General features: G+C 41.3%; 1 protein-coding gene across 3 annotated transcripts in view; it reads right to left on the reverse strand.

The window, feature by feature from the left end:
- ADCY9 (adenylate cyclase 9) overlaps nucleotides 1-16009 on the reverse strand; it is an 85627-nt gene that overhangs the window by 37026 nt on the left and 32592 nt on the right. For all 3 annotated transcript variants that reach the window (XM_057404482.1, XM_057404396.1, XM_057404318.1), the window contains exon 2: nucleotides 1812-1984. In XM_057404482.1, coding sequence (XP_057260465.1) covers nucleotides 1812-1984 — 173 coding nt within the window. The remainder of the gene's footprint in view (nucleotides 1-1811; nucleotides 1985-16009) is intronic.

Genomic DNA, 16009 nt, shown 5'->3' on the forward strand with positions numbered 1-16009 from the left:
GCATCTGTGTCCACACTTCTGCAGAGTAAGTCACTCCGTGTTCTATAAAATACTTACCATAGCTGATCCTTAACAACAGATCTCATTTTGGACTTGGATCATTTAAACAAGTACCACCACAAGTTAATACATAACAAATTTCATCAAATCCCAGCTGCAGTCAGGTCAGTCTTGTACTTTGCTGTAGTTTCATTGTGCTCCAGTTAGAGCTTACTCTGCTGTCTGATATTAACAGACATCCTCGCTTTCTCTCCAAACAGCACCGTTAGTTTTACTGCTTTGCTTAATCCCTGCTCTCTCCTTCCTGCTCCACAGACAGGCAGCTTGGTAATTACTGCTCCACTTGGTACATTCTTCTTCCTTCACTACTTAAAATAAAGGAGTTTCTACCCCTTACTGTCACATCGATACCTCTGCATGGCCATGCACCGGGCAGTACAGACAAGCTTATTTGTGCAGATAACCCACTGACATGTATTTTCCTGCTTTACTTTCTAGCACCTTCATTGAAAGAGAAGAGAGAGCTGGAAAGCTGGTGTCTGAGGGATGCCAAATATATTCTTATAAGGAAGAAGGAATAGAAAAGCATCACCAGCAACTTGGATGCAGTCAAACCACACACAGTGCATATTTTGGGGAGGGATAAATATGTCTACAGCTGCTTTCTGCAGTCCTAGCTTGCTCTCGAAGGAGCTCGTTTAACTTTTTCGTTAGGCAAGCCTTCCAGCTGATTTCACTTGTGATCCAGTGTTTGCACTCTACAACTTATAACCAGGGACAGAGGCAGGGTAAAGGTGTCCTGCCCATGCTCTCCTAACACAGACAACAAACATTATAAGGCAACAAAAATGGAGTAGCATTAAAAGTCACACACACACACACCCCCCCATCAACTCTGTCAGCTCAATCTCAGACTGGTGTTGAAGAGACCCTCTGAGGACTAAACACTGAAGTCTAAGGACAGTGACCCACAGATGACCACCCGTGGCTCTGGCATTTGTGCCCACCTCAGGCAACACAGGACGAGGAACTCTTAGCACAAACAAAAGTAGAGAACAGACATCTGTTGTTTGGGAAATCTGTTCTGGGCTGGAAGATGGAGAGTAACAGCAAAGCTTCAAAGCAATACACATTGTTTCACAGATTTCCTTGTCAAGAGATCTTCTGAGAGGTGTGAACATAACAAAATGTCATCATTTCTCTAAGCTGAACCCATATAAATCATTGCTCTCAGTTCCAGATATAGGTTTCTAGAGCAAGCAGATAAAACACAACCCCATAGCCTACTCGAGCATTTTCTCCCATCACACAAACAATCCCATTATCTTTTTGCAGGGATGTCTGCTCTACACCCATATGAAAAAATTCACAGGTACGTGATCTGCAACACAGAGGAATGGCAGAAGCAATTCGCAGCAAAAGCAGAAAACTGTAGAAGTTACAGTAGCTGCATAAAGCATATTCTTTATTCCCCCATAAAATCAAGACCATTGAAAAAGCAGCACTGACCTCTCAGTCCTGAAGTATATATAAAAAAATACATATTTATGTGAAACCACCTTCAAAAGTTGTTCACTTTACCTTAGGGGTTGCTTGACAACTGGTGAGGCATTTTACTTTGTAAATTTTTTCAGCCTTCAAACTAATTCTTGTCACTACATGTATATATATACACCTATACATACACATGCATGCAAATCTCTAGAGCAGTGCATGAACAAGGCTGTAAGGTTTCCCTATCCATACATACATCTGTCCCTCAATTGCACAGTTTGAGATCTGTGCTGCTTGGCTTTGAAACAAGAACTCACCTTAGGTTTTTCTGCATGCTTGAGAGTCTTTGTCAAGTCACTGGCATTCTCGGCTGACGATACTCCCTGTATCCTGGCTCCATCTCCAGACTCCAAGCCAGGAAGCAATGTTTGTGAACAGCTGCAGTGGGGCTCCTTCACCTTCTGACCAGAGATCAGATAGGTCTTCAAACCTACCGAAAAAAGAAATGAACAGTCAGAACTGCAGAAAGACAAAAATAACTCTCCTTTGGACTTCTTGGATACGAAACACAGCAACTGTCAAAGCACTATCAAGGCTCAGGAATACAGCACACAGAAAGACTGCCTGGGAATGACCACCAGGAATATAAAGATGCTCTGTGTGAAATTGTGGCAATTAGGACTTTCCAACATCTGCTGTCCCAGGTGCAAGGGACTAACACACAGCAACAGCCAGGACCTACACATACTTTTTTTATTACATTTTCACTCACGTACTTCTGAAAAATAGAGCTACAACCTTATGTATTTGCTTCCAAGCTGTAATCTGAGCTCTCGCATTAACTCTTTACTTCTGGAAAGGATTTGCAGCCCATTTTTCAGTGATATCCGTGTTAATACTCTACTTCTGAAAAAACAGCACATATTCCTCCACTTGCCAGAGATGTCGTGAAGATTGTTTAACGCTGGTAGCACAACAAGAAAGGAAATGGCGTTTAAGTGCTAAAAATCCTGATGGGTTTTCATAGTTAGTGCAGACTTCACATTTTTAAAGAACAGAATCAATCTCCCTCTCACACGTACTCCCACACACGCCCTCAGCAACTGCTGTAGGAACTGAAGCATAATTGGAAAGCAGATCTCACATTAAAGGCCAGGCTGATAAATATCATGTTGTAACAAGCCGAGCTGTAACAAAAACCTGTTTAAAATTAAAAGATCTGAATTTTGTTTAGAATATCACTTATTTTACTTCCTTGTAACTTTGTGTGATGACCTTCTGGGTTATTTCTAGGCACAAAGACTGAGAAGGAGCTCCAAATCACACTGCTTCCTGAAGCCAAATGAGTTAATGTTACTGCCACTGTATGGGAAAGCTCCCAGTCAGCAAGGAAGGACACCGATGTGCTCCAGAAAGCGTGGAGGTCATCAGCTTGCAGAACTGGAGAGCGCCTGTTACTTTGTGGTACCAGAGGCTGTTATCCTGGGTATTTCTGCAGCTCAAAACTCACGGAATGACTGCTGGGTTTCTATTTGGGTCAGCTGCACAGCACTCCCCCTCAGCCCTTTTACTGATACTTGTCACCCAGTTGCAGGCAGACATGTGACTGTCACAGCCATCGACTGCACTCAACTGTCTCCATGCACGGGATGAAAGCTGGAAATGAGTATGTCAAGTTGCAGCCCTTGGAAGAGGGCAGGTTTTGTTCCGTATGAGAAGGTCATTCTCTCACAACCTTCTTCACAGACAAAAAAAATCATGCTCTATAAACCTTGTGGGTTTTTTTTGTCCACAATATGTAAACACAGACAGTATTTCATCTGTAACCTTTCCAATAAAAATGTTAGGCGTACTAATAACAATTTCACATTTTCTCTGTTTATTCCACTAGTAATTTCAGCTCCACTTCTACAACCAATACAGAAACCTGCAGCCATATCGACTATTTCAACCTTGGGTTCAGAAGCTGCTTGGAAAGCTGTGGTGCCCTCATGTAGTGATCCAAGCCCCGGAGCACCCACTTGCATACTAGGGATGTTACACTAGAACCAATCTTTATTTTTGTATCATTTATAGTCACGCTTGGATTTTATTTGGCAGTGTTCCTTCATAACCCTCTGAGCTGCTGCTGGCTTCCAGATGTAGGGCTGCCCCTTTAAAACTTATATTTATGGGGGCTGTCATTTAAGGAATTCACCACAATCAGCTTACAATTATATGTTTACTGTGGTAAAAGCTGGAACATTAAGCTTCCTATTCCTATTTTTAACAGCTACCTTAAAGCAGAAGGATTATTTTACCACTCCTATTATTCCTCTATTTTTTTCTCTTAACAAACAAAATCTCTTGAGGTTTTGTCTCTTTGAAAAGGCACTTTGAATGTCTTCTTGTGCTGCATAGCATAATAATTTTGTCAATCTGTTGCACACAGTAAAATTATCTCCAATTTGAGCTCCTCACAGAGAAGAAAGGGAAAAGGCTATGGTATGCTGGGACCTGAAAACGTGTTTAGGAAAGCAGAATCCACCCTTACTCCAAACTGAAACTGCAGTGGGCTGCAACTCCTCGACCCTGCTTTCCACCAACCCCGGCCACCATCTCCATGGTGGCAGCCACAGCAGCTCTCACCCGCTCTGCCCCACAGGCTCTAGCTGCAGGGTTTAATGTTGCCTATGACAGCTGCTGTTGGCAACAGGAACTATCAAAAACTCTTTATTCCCTCCTTGTGCTTCTCAGCCCTGCCACGTCCACTGAACAAGAATCTGCAATGTGAAATCAGACAAAGAGAAATCAATGTCCTACAGAATCACAGCACATGTGTCATAAGAAGTCAGCAGAGCTACTCCTAGAGCTGAATGCAAGGTCAGGATCTCAGGGGAGCAAATAAGGGGAGGAAAAAAGCTTATTTTTGGAAAGCTTCGGAAAATCAGGAGGTGCAAAAATCATTCATCTTTACAGAATTTTACTAACATTGCCAACCTAATCTTGGTTTGTTATTAAATCCTTCTTACTATAGGAAGGTTTAACTGGCTTTAGTATTCCTTGCAACACCCTAACACTTCAAAAAGCAACTCCTACCTTCAGTCTGAAATATTTGAGTATAAAAAGGGGTCATTAATTCAGTAGAACTGTATCAATATAACTAAGATGTATAATACAATATTCTTCCTCCTTCTCCATCTCCAGTGAATTAGTACAATCAACAGTCTGTCATCTTCCATACAGTCGGTGCATGGAGTGAAAAATATCCATGCCACCATGCAGCACATTCAAATCAATTAAGTAACACAGTAATATTAAATGAATAAGCCAACAAAGGAGAAGCTGCTATTTTATGTGAAAAGCAGTAAACAAGGTGCAATTTTTGGTGTGTTGCTGCGCAACGCTATAACTCAAGACATGGCAACGAAGAAAGCACTACGAGATGCTTATATTGCTATTTATAAAGGCAAAGCTCACCCTTTCTTCCCCTCCTGCCATTCTCAATCTTATAATCACTTCCTTCCCCTAAATTTATTCAAAAGAAATGCTGAAAAATAACACAACCTCAAACTGCCTGATGGCAAATCTCTGCTCTGGCAGGCTTTGTCCTGCAGCACATTGCTGCTTTTTCCAGAGACGGCTCTTGGAAGCAAATACAGGGAACTGGCCCCAACCCACCCCCCAACATACCAACTGAACATATACAGTATTTTCTGCTCCAGGGGAAAAAAGTGAGCCATGTTGTTTATGTTTGAGAAACACAAACCATTTCCTTCTCTTGTCTTCAAGGTCTGAGAATCTGTAAGTGTTACGAAGAGTAACTGCTCCTGCTCACTGAGCCAAAGCACTCATTTCTTTAAATCAACCATTCTGAATATTGACATGGCAGCGTTTGTAAAGTGCATTTTTGACAAAATAGTTAATAATTAAGGCGAGGTCTCTGTAGAACCACAGTGGGTTTATTACTCTTGAATTTTCAAAGCACTAGGAAATTTCTGGCTCCTTTCTTCAAGTTAGCTTTTCTTTTTATCAGTGATATTCCTCTGAACTTGTGAAAACAGAAAACATCCGAAACACTAAAAAAAAATACCCCTAATAACAATTAAAAAAAAACCCATATGCATGCACTCACACACAAATTATTTTCTGTATACACAAAAATAAACAAAAGTATAAATAAGGCTGCATATAAACATCCCAGTCTTCAACCTGATTCTGGTAGCGTGAGAAAACCAGTCACTGCAGAGCTAATGGAACATTCAGTAACGCGGGTGCGGGCAGAGGCCGGAGCTCCCTGTCCACATGCTCCCTCCCTGCCTGACCCCACGTGATACTAAACCAGGTTGGGCTGGAGCCACTCTGCCAGCCTTAACTGTAGCTGTGTTTATGGAGAAAAACTGTCACTGGTAATTAGTAGGAAGTTACTTGCTGGGAAGGAACAGGGAAAAGGAGAGAAAAGATGTTCTGGTCTTTCAAATCCTTAATCGAGTAATTTATTTCCTTTCTTTCAGCTCATTTATCCTCATGACTTCAGTACTGAAGATGCTGTTATGCCAATCTAATCTGATTTTTACATTAGTAGAGGGCATTCCTGCACGCATCTTTTGAAGATGAGATGTCTCCTACAGATCTCAAGAAATGGGGGATTAATGCAAATACTCATAAGCAATTCTTTGGTAAAACAAGATACAAGTTTCAACTTCTGATGCTTCACCTGCATGCGATTGAAACTTCTTAGCCCTCTATTGACTCTATTGATAGCTGACAGGAAAATTACCTTCTCTCTGGCAAACTGAATGCGTCATACTTCTCACATCTCTAACAAACTTCAAATGTTTTTGAAACCCTTTTAGCACTGATTCTAATAGACACCAAAAAACAATGGCAATATTTCAGTCATGGTCTTAGTGATTCATTTAATAACAATATAATCCCATTCTTACTTCATATCCTTGTTTCTTACTCCATTAAACCCTTCCCCTTTTTCATTGCAGTACATGGAAACAGCATTTAACTAACAGGTGATGCTTCTTCAGAACTACTTCCCAGTACACAGCCCTCTGTTCTGTAAGACTAGCAATGTTTCCTTGTATTGCTGTAATAAAATCCAAATTGTATTGATTATCCCCCCTTTAACCACACACCTTCATACTAATGCTTCTCCACTGCTTATCTTTCCATCATTTCCCTTAAAGTCCACATACTTCAATCATTTAATCGTATCTCTTTCCAAACAAGTATATATTTAAAAGCCAAATGAGCTCCATTTTCACAACCCTCTATTTTGCAGTATCTTATCTCACAAAATTGGAGTTTGCATGAAAACTTCCATCATGAGAACCACAGTGGCTGTCACTTGCACTGATTTTTAGACTGCCACTCCCACATGAGGGCAAGAATTACCTTCCAATTCAAAAGTAATTCTAATCACCTGCCACAGTCTGCCATAAGGAACAATGCTAGATATTATCTTTCAACAATTTAACATCTCATTTTATGTAACTCTGATACAAGTAACTAGCAGTGGTGTAGCAAGCTCCTAAGTGAAGCTTTGCAGTTCAGGACTGGCATTAGCTCCTTTATAAGCTAATGTGTGGTAACTCCGTTTTGCGTTACACTTCTCTGCAATCAATCAGCCCTTGCTTTCTCTTTTTAGAAATACAATAAAAAGTTTTCTCCATGCCTTTTAAAGACATCATCTTTGCCCTCGCCAAAAATCTGGGAGTGAAAATAGTGTTCAGGCATTGCCGCTCCAGGGAAAGGAAACAGACCTACAGTTAGGTTTCCTCATACCATAAAATATGCTGCTATATGGTTTTATTAAACTCTGACTTGCTCTGTAAAATACATTATTAACTGCAACATCTGAAATGTAGTATGACAGGCAAATAACAGTAATTATAAAAGAGACCAGAAACTTATTTACTGCTTCTAATTGCAGGTTATTTTTGCATCTAACTTTTCCACATTGTTTTTATTTTCCTTGTCAAAGCTTAAGTAATTTTTCAGGTACTAACCTTGCCTGTTTATGCAAGAAATAACATAGTGCATACCATCATTCCAGGAGCTTTACTATCCTTTTGGTCCAAGCTGTTGCTACATCTAAAGACGATTTTCAGCAGGAAATACCCTTCCCTCACTCTTAACAATCAATAGATGCCAAATCTGTATTTATAAGGATTATTTCTCACTTTGTTAGACCTACTCTTGCACAGAGAGTTCATGCAAACCTCTTCCTCCCTCCCCAGCACATCATTCTCCTCTATTGAACCAGGAACTGGTACTTTACACCAACACAAGAAACCTCAGAACCAGAAAACTCTGAGGACGGCCACTGACCCCGAGAGCCCAATGGTGCTGCACAGCAACACTGACATGCACTGGCAACATGTGCAATGCCTCAACAGATTGACTGCCCACTACAAGAAGAACATGATGAGGTGCTGCTCAGCACACATAACATCAGAAACCGATGGACAGAAACTTTCACTTTGTGTTTCACTTCAGATCAACACTGAAGATGGATGAACCTGAGATTTAAATTCCTTTTCCTAGGTAAGACTCTGTAGCTAATGTCATACAGATAACTGAGGCATCTTCAGAGAGGTACCCAGTAACGAATCTGAACACAGTGCCAAGAAACTTGTATTGTTTGTAAATAGGCATCATTACTTGTATTTTTTTCCCTATTCTGCAACTTTGTCAAAAGATTGTTCCACTTACAAAATAATTTCAAGAAAGTTTCCCCCTTTAAGCTTCTACTAATTTCATTATTAAAGTATTTGTGCATGCAGAAATGAAGAGAGAAGCAGAGGCTCAGAGGAACATCCTTACCGGGGCAACGGCACCTGGTAAATACAAACTGGATAATCAAAGGTCTTGAGATATCCCTGCAAGGCACCTTTCAGTTAATTCAACTGTCACAGCTGCAAGAGCAGAAATGCTGTCTACGCCCTAGTAGTTATTTCTCATCACAACTCAGTGAAATCACTCTTACTTTGAAGCTCAACTTCTGACTTTCACAAACATAGGCATGTAAAGGCCTATAGCTACATTTTCAATTTCAAGGAGGTGACTGCATTGTAATTAGATTGCTCTGAGAGTAAATTGTAGTCAAGCATGTCAGCAATTGGGAAATAATAACAACAACAGTAATAATAATAATAAACCCATTTCTGCTTTGAACCTCTGAAGCAGCCCAGAACTTCTGAGACTCGTGCTAAGAGGCCACTTACAGGACAAGTGCTGGCAGCACCTTCCTCCCCTGAGGCCATGAGCAAGCAATCAAACATCTGCTTGCCCAGGTTGAACAGAGGAGAATGCAGAGCTTCCACAGCCAGACCTTGCAGGTTCCCTTTAAGGCATCATGCCCAAGATACAGTTATTAGTCTGATCTCTAACTGCAAGAGGAGCAGCTTTTCCAGCAAGTTTACAAGATGCTCCAAGAGTGGAAACAAATTGCCCAACCCACCCTGCCAGCCATGCTCAGGATGTGCCAAAGAGAGTTTATCTGATTTTCTGAAAGAACTACCAGCAGCTGTCGTTCAACAACCACAACTTCTAATTCCAGCCCCCTGCCATGGGCAGGGACACCTTACACTAGACCAGGTCACTCAAAGCCCCATCCAACCTGGCCTTGAACACTTCCAAGGATGGGACTTTTGCTTGCTTCTGACTACAAACTCACAGTTCCCTCATTTTAGATCTTCACTTTTTTTCCCATCTTCCCAGATAAACTAAACAAGATTTTTGGAGAGGAGCAGAACATGTTTCCATAGCCATACAGCAAATGCACATTTACTTCATTCTGTCATACAACTTCTCCTGCATCACTGAGTTACTTTTCTTTCAGGCACAGCATCTCTCTGGCCATCCTTCCTCCACATACTAGGAGCAGCCTGACAGACCTCACCTCTCCCTCAGAACAGAACCTGACCAAAAAAATCAAAGCTCATCACTGTCTTTTATACCAACAGGCATTTTCTGTCAATCACACTACAGCTCTACACAAGACAACACTGGATGACTTTACAAAAAATGAAAGTAATTTTCTCCAACCTGCAAAATTTCCAATGAAGCAAGTCTGACCCTCTCACCTGCAGGAACCACTTCCAGCTCAGTGCACACAAAAGATGAAACCCAGAATGCCTGGATTCTAGCAATCCAGCCTACCTGGAAAAGCACTTTGAATGTATGGAGCAACATTTCCTGTCACTGAAATAGAACAGGAATTTATGAGCCAACTTGTTATCTTTGGTCTCTGGAAAGCAGAAACAATGATAATAAGAAACAGAGCTTTACAGACTGGAAACACAAAAGGAACTCCAAAAACAAACCTCAAATCCTATCCTCATAATCTCCAAAGGACTGCAAAGAGCCAGAGAAACCAGAGGCATCTTCTGCATTATGGAAAACCACTGTTTTTCTTCTGCCTCTTTTGTTTAGCAAATGCTTACTTTTGATCAGCTAACAGACAACAGTGGGTTTGGAAAATGCTGATCAACAACATATGTGTAAATTCTGGTATTCAACATCTGCCAGTTTTAAGTGGGGAACCCTGTACCCAAACCCACAATCTACATTTACAACTAAACAGCACAAAGAAAGTTGCAGGCTGTGGGTCTATCCTCCTTCAGTCTCTTTCTTTTTCTCACCCGTGTGGGATAGTAAAAACCAACCACCAAACAAAAAACCCAGACATGCAGCTCAAACACAAAGGTCTAGCTACCACTCTTGGCTCAGGGGTATATTTACATATGTACTTCTAAACTCTACTGGCAAAATTAAAGACAGTCTGACTAGCGACCCTGAGCCCCATCCTGGGATTTAGAACTGCCCTGATTTACTTTCTGCTCCACCAGTTCCGACTGACCATGGCCTGAATGCAAACAGCAGATGAGCCCGTTCTCTGGAATGACTCCGTGCAGCTCAGAGGCTGGCACCTTAATAGGAAAAAAAGTAGCTTTGAGTCAAAAGATAAGCCTGGGATTTTTTCAGTCTTGCCAGGGGTAACAGTGTGCTCCACAAGGGAAGCCTGAAGTCCAGCAGATTTAGCAACATGCTGCAGATAACAGATTATCTCTATTCTAAGGGTTCCCCACAAAACCTAATTGATGTATGATGTTCCTACATTTAAAGCAAAAAAGGGGCCTAATTCCAGCTCCAGGATTAACTGGTAAAGGTACTGTCTGGGTTTTACTCGCATTGCTAAAGCCTTCTGTAAACTCTCCTGCAGTCTTGGTCATGAAAAAGCATCTGCTTTTATTTTTCATATTTATTGACTAACCTTTTGCCCACTGTGTTAATTTTAACACCTGAGAGGAAATAAGCAAAATGAGAGAAAATGAAATTTTTGAACAATGCAGCTGCCAAACCAAGAGTCAACCAAGCACAGAGGGCATGGCTTTTTTCAGGGCATTCAGACCTTCCAAATTGACTCTATTCTTACCACAGAATACCCTTTCTTAAAATATATGTAACAAAGAATGAACTAGAAATTGACTATAACGATTAATACCGCCGATTTAGAAATTCAACACTCACTTCACTGGCTGGACTGTGAATAAGGTGCCAGTGCTGAAGAAATGACAGAGGCAGAGGAATGAGAACTGAGCAATCTCAGCCCCATGAGAGCTGCTCCCTAGCACTACCCTACTCACTACTGCACCCACTGTAAGTTGTGAGCTGTGGTATGGAGACACACAGACTGGTGTGCATGGTGGCAGTGATGTACAGCAGACGTAAATACACTTTAGATATACAACATGCCTGTTTTGGCATGCTAGGGACCCTGTTCTTTAAGAAAAATGATAAGGTCACAACACTGTAAAGTCTTTTGAAGACAACAGAGAGACATTTTTTCCAGTTTCTTGTTTAGGGTGCAGATGTTGGTTTGGTGTGCCCCGCTCCTTCATAACTGACAAGAAAGTATCTCAAAGTTCAAAACCAGATAGCTCAGGCAATAACCAACCTTAGCTTTTGCCTAGCCCTCAATTTTAACAAACGCAGGTTCATGTACAGAGACTGAGGCATTCCTCTGTAACACACTTGCATTATGTGCATCCCTGTACTTACATTAAATTACTGCTGTGGCCAGGCCATGGTAACAGCATGGAAGGCAGCAAGGTGATGGAGGAAGCCTTTGGGAGAAGCTTCCTGTATAGTCTCTTCAATCCAAGCTCTCTGTCAGGCATGTCAACATTTCCCTGGTGAATTTGCACACATGGGAAGTTCTGGCATTCCACATCGCTCATAGAGAGCAGCAATCCTTTTGGGATATGAAGCATACAGTTCCATAACTTCCCTTTATTATAAACAAAAATATGTTTCCAACTTAAAATTACATTTTACTGTGGGAGGGAACCAGCAGTCAGAAAACTGCATGGGGGAGATCTCCAAGGCAAGGACTTCAAAACATCTATTTAAACAACAGCATTACAAAACAGAGATCTATGGATAGACAAGGAATTTTCACAAAAAATTCCACTCCTCTAGACTGAACAATAATACAAAGCCACAAGCATTCCAGAAAGACATCCTATATATTAAATTTTCTTCTACCCACACACTGGCTGGCATGCCTCAGGAGCTGTGGATGGCGTACCAGTCTCTGCTAAACACAGGCAGAATGCAATAAGTTGAAGAGAGAGAAGCTTCAAGTGAAAGTTTTGTCAGCTCCAGGTTTTTGGGAATGGGACTTTATTCATTCCAAACTCAAAAGGCATGGCCAGATTGAAAGCAGTTAGAAGCTTATTAAAAATCCCACCCAGGAAAAGTTCACTCAGGACCAGAAGATGCCACCTATCTTTTTGATTGCTGTTTTAGAAATGATGAATAGCAAGCGTGCAGGATGCACAGAAGGATTCCAATAAAAAACAATGGTCTGATGCAACCAGAGCCTGCTCTGGCCCTTGGTAATAGAGTGAGCTATTGTGGCTCTCAGTACTAACATTTTTTTAATAGAATCCAGACAAGAGCACGCACCAATTTAAACAAGACTTTAGAAGTCTATTTTGTTCTACTGGTGCAATCTCTCTGTGTTGACAGGACGACAATCAGGCACATTCCTTCCCTCTTGCATAATGCAGGTAGTCTGTATTTGCCATGCTAAATCAGCATTTTACTTAAGCCAGGGCAATCCTACCAGCTAATCCTGCCCTTGCGCGGAGCCATGCAACTGCTCTGCTCACTGTGGACTTGCAGGCAAGTAAGCCTAAATTGAACCAGAAGCGTGTGCAAGCCTGCTACAAGCTCGTGGGCTCTGCATGTTTGACTTTTTTTGGTTGGCTGTTCTTAAAAATTCATAATCTGACATTTAAGAGGAAAAGTAAAAAACAGGCATCATACTCTCAGCAGGAGCCTTCAAAGTTTTTTCCAAGCAACTGATCATTATTGAAAGCACACAGTGAGCACCCACATTTTGACTTGTGTCAAAATGAAAATATATCATCTGAGAAATCTTTATGGCCACATACAGAATCACAGAATAGTCTGAGTTGGAAGGGACCTTAATGATCCAGTTTCAACCCCCTGCCATGGGCAGAGACCTGCCATTAGACCAAGTTTCTCAAAGCCCTGTCCAGCCTGGCTTTGAACACTGCCAGAAATAAACTCTAACTCATTGGTTTCCAAATATCTACCACCTACTGCTAAGAATGGCCCTTCTCATTGAACCTTTCCTCAGTATTGGCCATCCATGTGTAACTTGTTACTTCTTCCTATTACAAAAGGCAGCAACAAAATAAAAGCAATTACTCAAGAAGGCGCATCAGGGCTTTAGGAAACACACACCTGCTACTCGACTGCAAACTTTGTCTGGCTTTTCTCCATGCCTGTTTATCTGCACTGGGGCATCCTGCGCTCTGCAAGTAACCCTAAACACTTAACTGAAATGAATGACACAGAAACAGTCTACAAAGAATAAAACGGAGAACATAAAAGACTTGACCTTAAGGGACCAAATCAAAATCAAAAGAATTAAGTTTGCATTTCTTGGATAATTCCTGCATTAAAAATAAGAGGACTTCTTTTTTTTTAATTGCATCTCTATAATTTTGAAATTAAAGATCATCCCAGCTCTGTTGCTCTTTGGTCAGAACTGAGAGCTACGTAGTGAGCTTCTACAGAGCCTGCAAAAAATGTTGCTTGTCATATGGGAGACAGACTGGAGCAGGGCCAGCACGTTTCAACAACATAGCAAGCCAGCAATTCCCCCACGAGCACCGCTGGCAGTGGAAACTGTGTGAGCATCAATATACTTACTCAAATGTACAAGAAACCAGACAAACAGAAATGATGTTGCACTACTGAATTCAGTCATTTCCTAATTCCCTCAACACTGAGTCTTGTACAATGCAAACAGGCAGCTGTAATTCAAGGTAAGTTGTTATTTATAACCTATGCACCACTTGTTTACATGTGGTTGACAGCTTTACATGGTTACTAATTCAGTACTGAAAAATAAAACTAATGCAAATAAAACTGCTGCAGGAGGCACTTCAGTATAACAATATATAGCAGTAGTATAAACACCAGTCAGGTGGTGAAGAAGAAATTCCTAAGTGCAGCCACCATGTAAGGATGCATCACTATACAGCTGGATTTTTTATTTAATTGGCAAACTTCAGCCACAGAGTACTTGCAGTGTCTCCAGCACAAAAAAAAAAAAAAAAGATTGAGAACCACTGCTGAGAACAGCTACTGAGCATTGTGTTTCCCCCAAGCAGAGAATCATCTTTTCAGTTTCTTTTCCCTCCTTAAGTGAAACATACAAACACTCCCTCCCCAAAATAAAAAGAATTTGAAAGTTGTGAAACAAAGCTAAAAAGGAAGTACTTCCAGAACTGTGTTTATTCACACAATCAAAATGCTTCTGAAATTTCTTCCATTTCTCCTATGTGTAACATTCAGACATTCTCTTGTCCTGACACAACACACTACCTGTGTGTTCCTCTTTACATGGTAGCCACAGGTTTGGACTCCAGGTTGGATCCCTTTTACCTAGGACATGGCAGTAAACCCACAGCAGAAACTGGCCTTGTGTTGCTACACATGGAGCCTCAAGGATACGACAGCAACTGCCACTTCATGTGAAGGTGCCATGCTCCTGGCTTGTCAGGCCAATGAGAAAGACACAGCCAGCTTCTTCACTGGAAGAATCTTATCCAATAGTTTAAGTTGTTTTTCAGACTGTGATCTTTAGACTCTGTGTAGTTATGGAGGAGTTTTAGGGTCTGTGAATGAAAACCAAGGAAAACAAGCTTTCTAAGAGCTGGCTTTGAGTCTCTAAGTGTGCCAAAGCACCCGTACTCTTCAGAGTCTGCAAACCAGAACAGGCTGAAAACCACCATAACAAGGGATCTTCTAGGACATCTTCTACTGCCCTCTCCCATTATAACACTGTCCAGTGGAGCACACTGCTTCTCTTACTACTAGAAAACAACATGATGGGCAAGAAGAGTGATGACCCCTCACCAACTACAAGGACAGAGAACAACCTTTCTGTCACATGAGTAGCTGTTAAGAATCTTCAGCCCATCACTCAAAAGCTCCCAGTACACAGGAGCCAAACACCTAGGTCAGGAGATGTTAGAGCAAACACAGGTGTCTCATAGAATATTTGGGGTCAGAAGGGACCAGTTGGCTTCCAGGGCTGCAAGCATGCACTGCTGGGTCATGCTGAGCTCACCAAACAACACTCCCAAGTCTTTCTCCTCAGAGCTGCTCTCAATTCAGTCTCCACCCAGCCAGTATTTGTGCTCTACTGTTTACCTCATGCCAAGACTTAAACCACACTACCTCTGGTCCTGTTCCATCACTTCAAATGCTGTATCCCTATTCAGTTTCACAACTTGTACTTCACCAAATAATATAACATGATAGTTTAATCATAATTCAGATGAAACACGCCCATAAAACACAGAACATACATAAGGAATTCTTGCATGTATCCAAACTGTAAACTACCTGATGAAACAAATACTGAGATTCGTTTCTTGTTAGTCAACGGATTCGCTTGATCATCATTACGTCATGCCACTAAAACTACCAAATGTGAATGACATTAAATAACATACAGTTAAATAAACATTCTCCAATGCAAGTCCATCAACATGTTCCTTGGGCTTGTCACTGTGTTTGAAATGAGTTCATCCCCACGCTAGAAACAAGTCTTTGCCCAAAGCTGATACTCAAACCTAGGTTTTAAGACCTAAGGAGACACTAACACCACCAGCTGACAAGCAAGTACAAATCTTTCAAGTGACATAAACCAGACACGGGTAAAATTACCATTTCTGTTTTTCCAAGGTCTGAATATCCCATAAATCCTCTGTTATTATTATCTGCATTTGGACCAAACCTGGCAGCCTCCTTCATACCAAAGCAAGCCCCCAACAACCAGCTCCTCCGTCAGCTCGTGTCCCATATTAAATTTCTCCATCCTTTACAAAAACATTCTCAGACTTTGTGCTAATAACTAGCTGATTACATTTCAAACCCTCAGGCTAAAAGTTATTACTGGGAAGTACAGGAA

This window comes from Pezoporus wallicus, unplaced genomic scaffold, assembly GCF_028554395.1.
Source record: "Pezoporus wallicus isolate ANWC-B61680 ecotype Strahan unplaced genomic scaffold, APGP_CSIRO_Pwel_v1 contig_8000, whole genome shotgun sequence".
Classification (NCBI taxonomy): Eukaryota; Metazoa; Chordata; class Aves; order Psittaciformes; family Psittacidae; genus Pezoporus; species Pezoporus wallicus.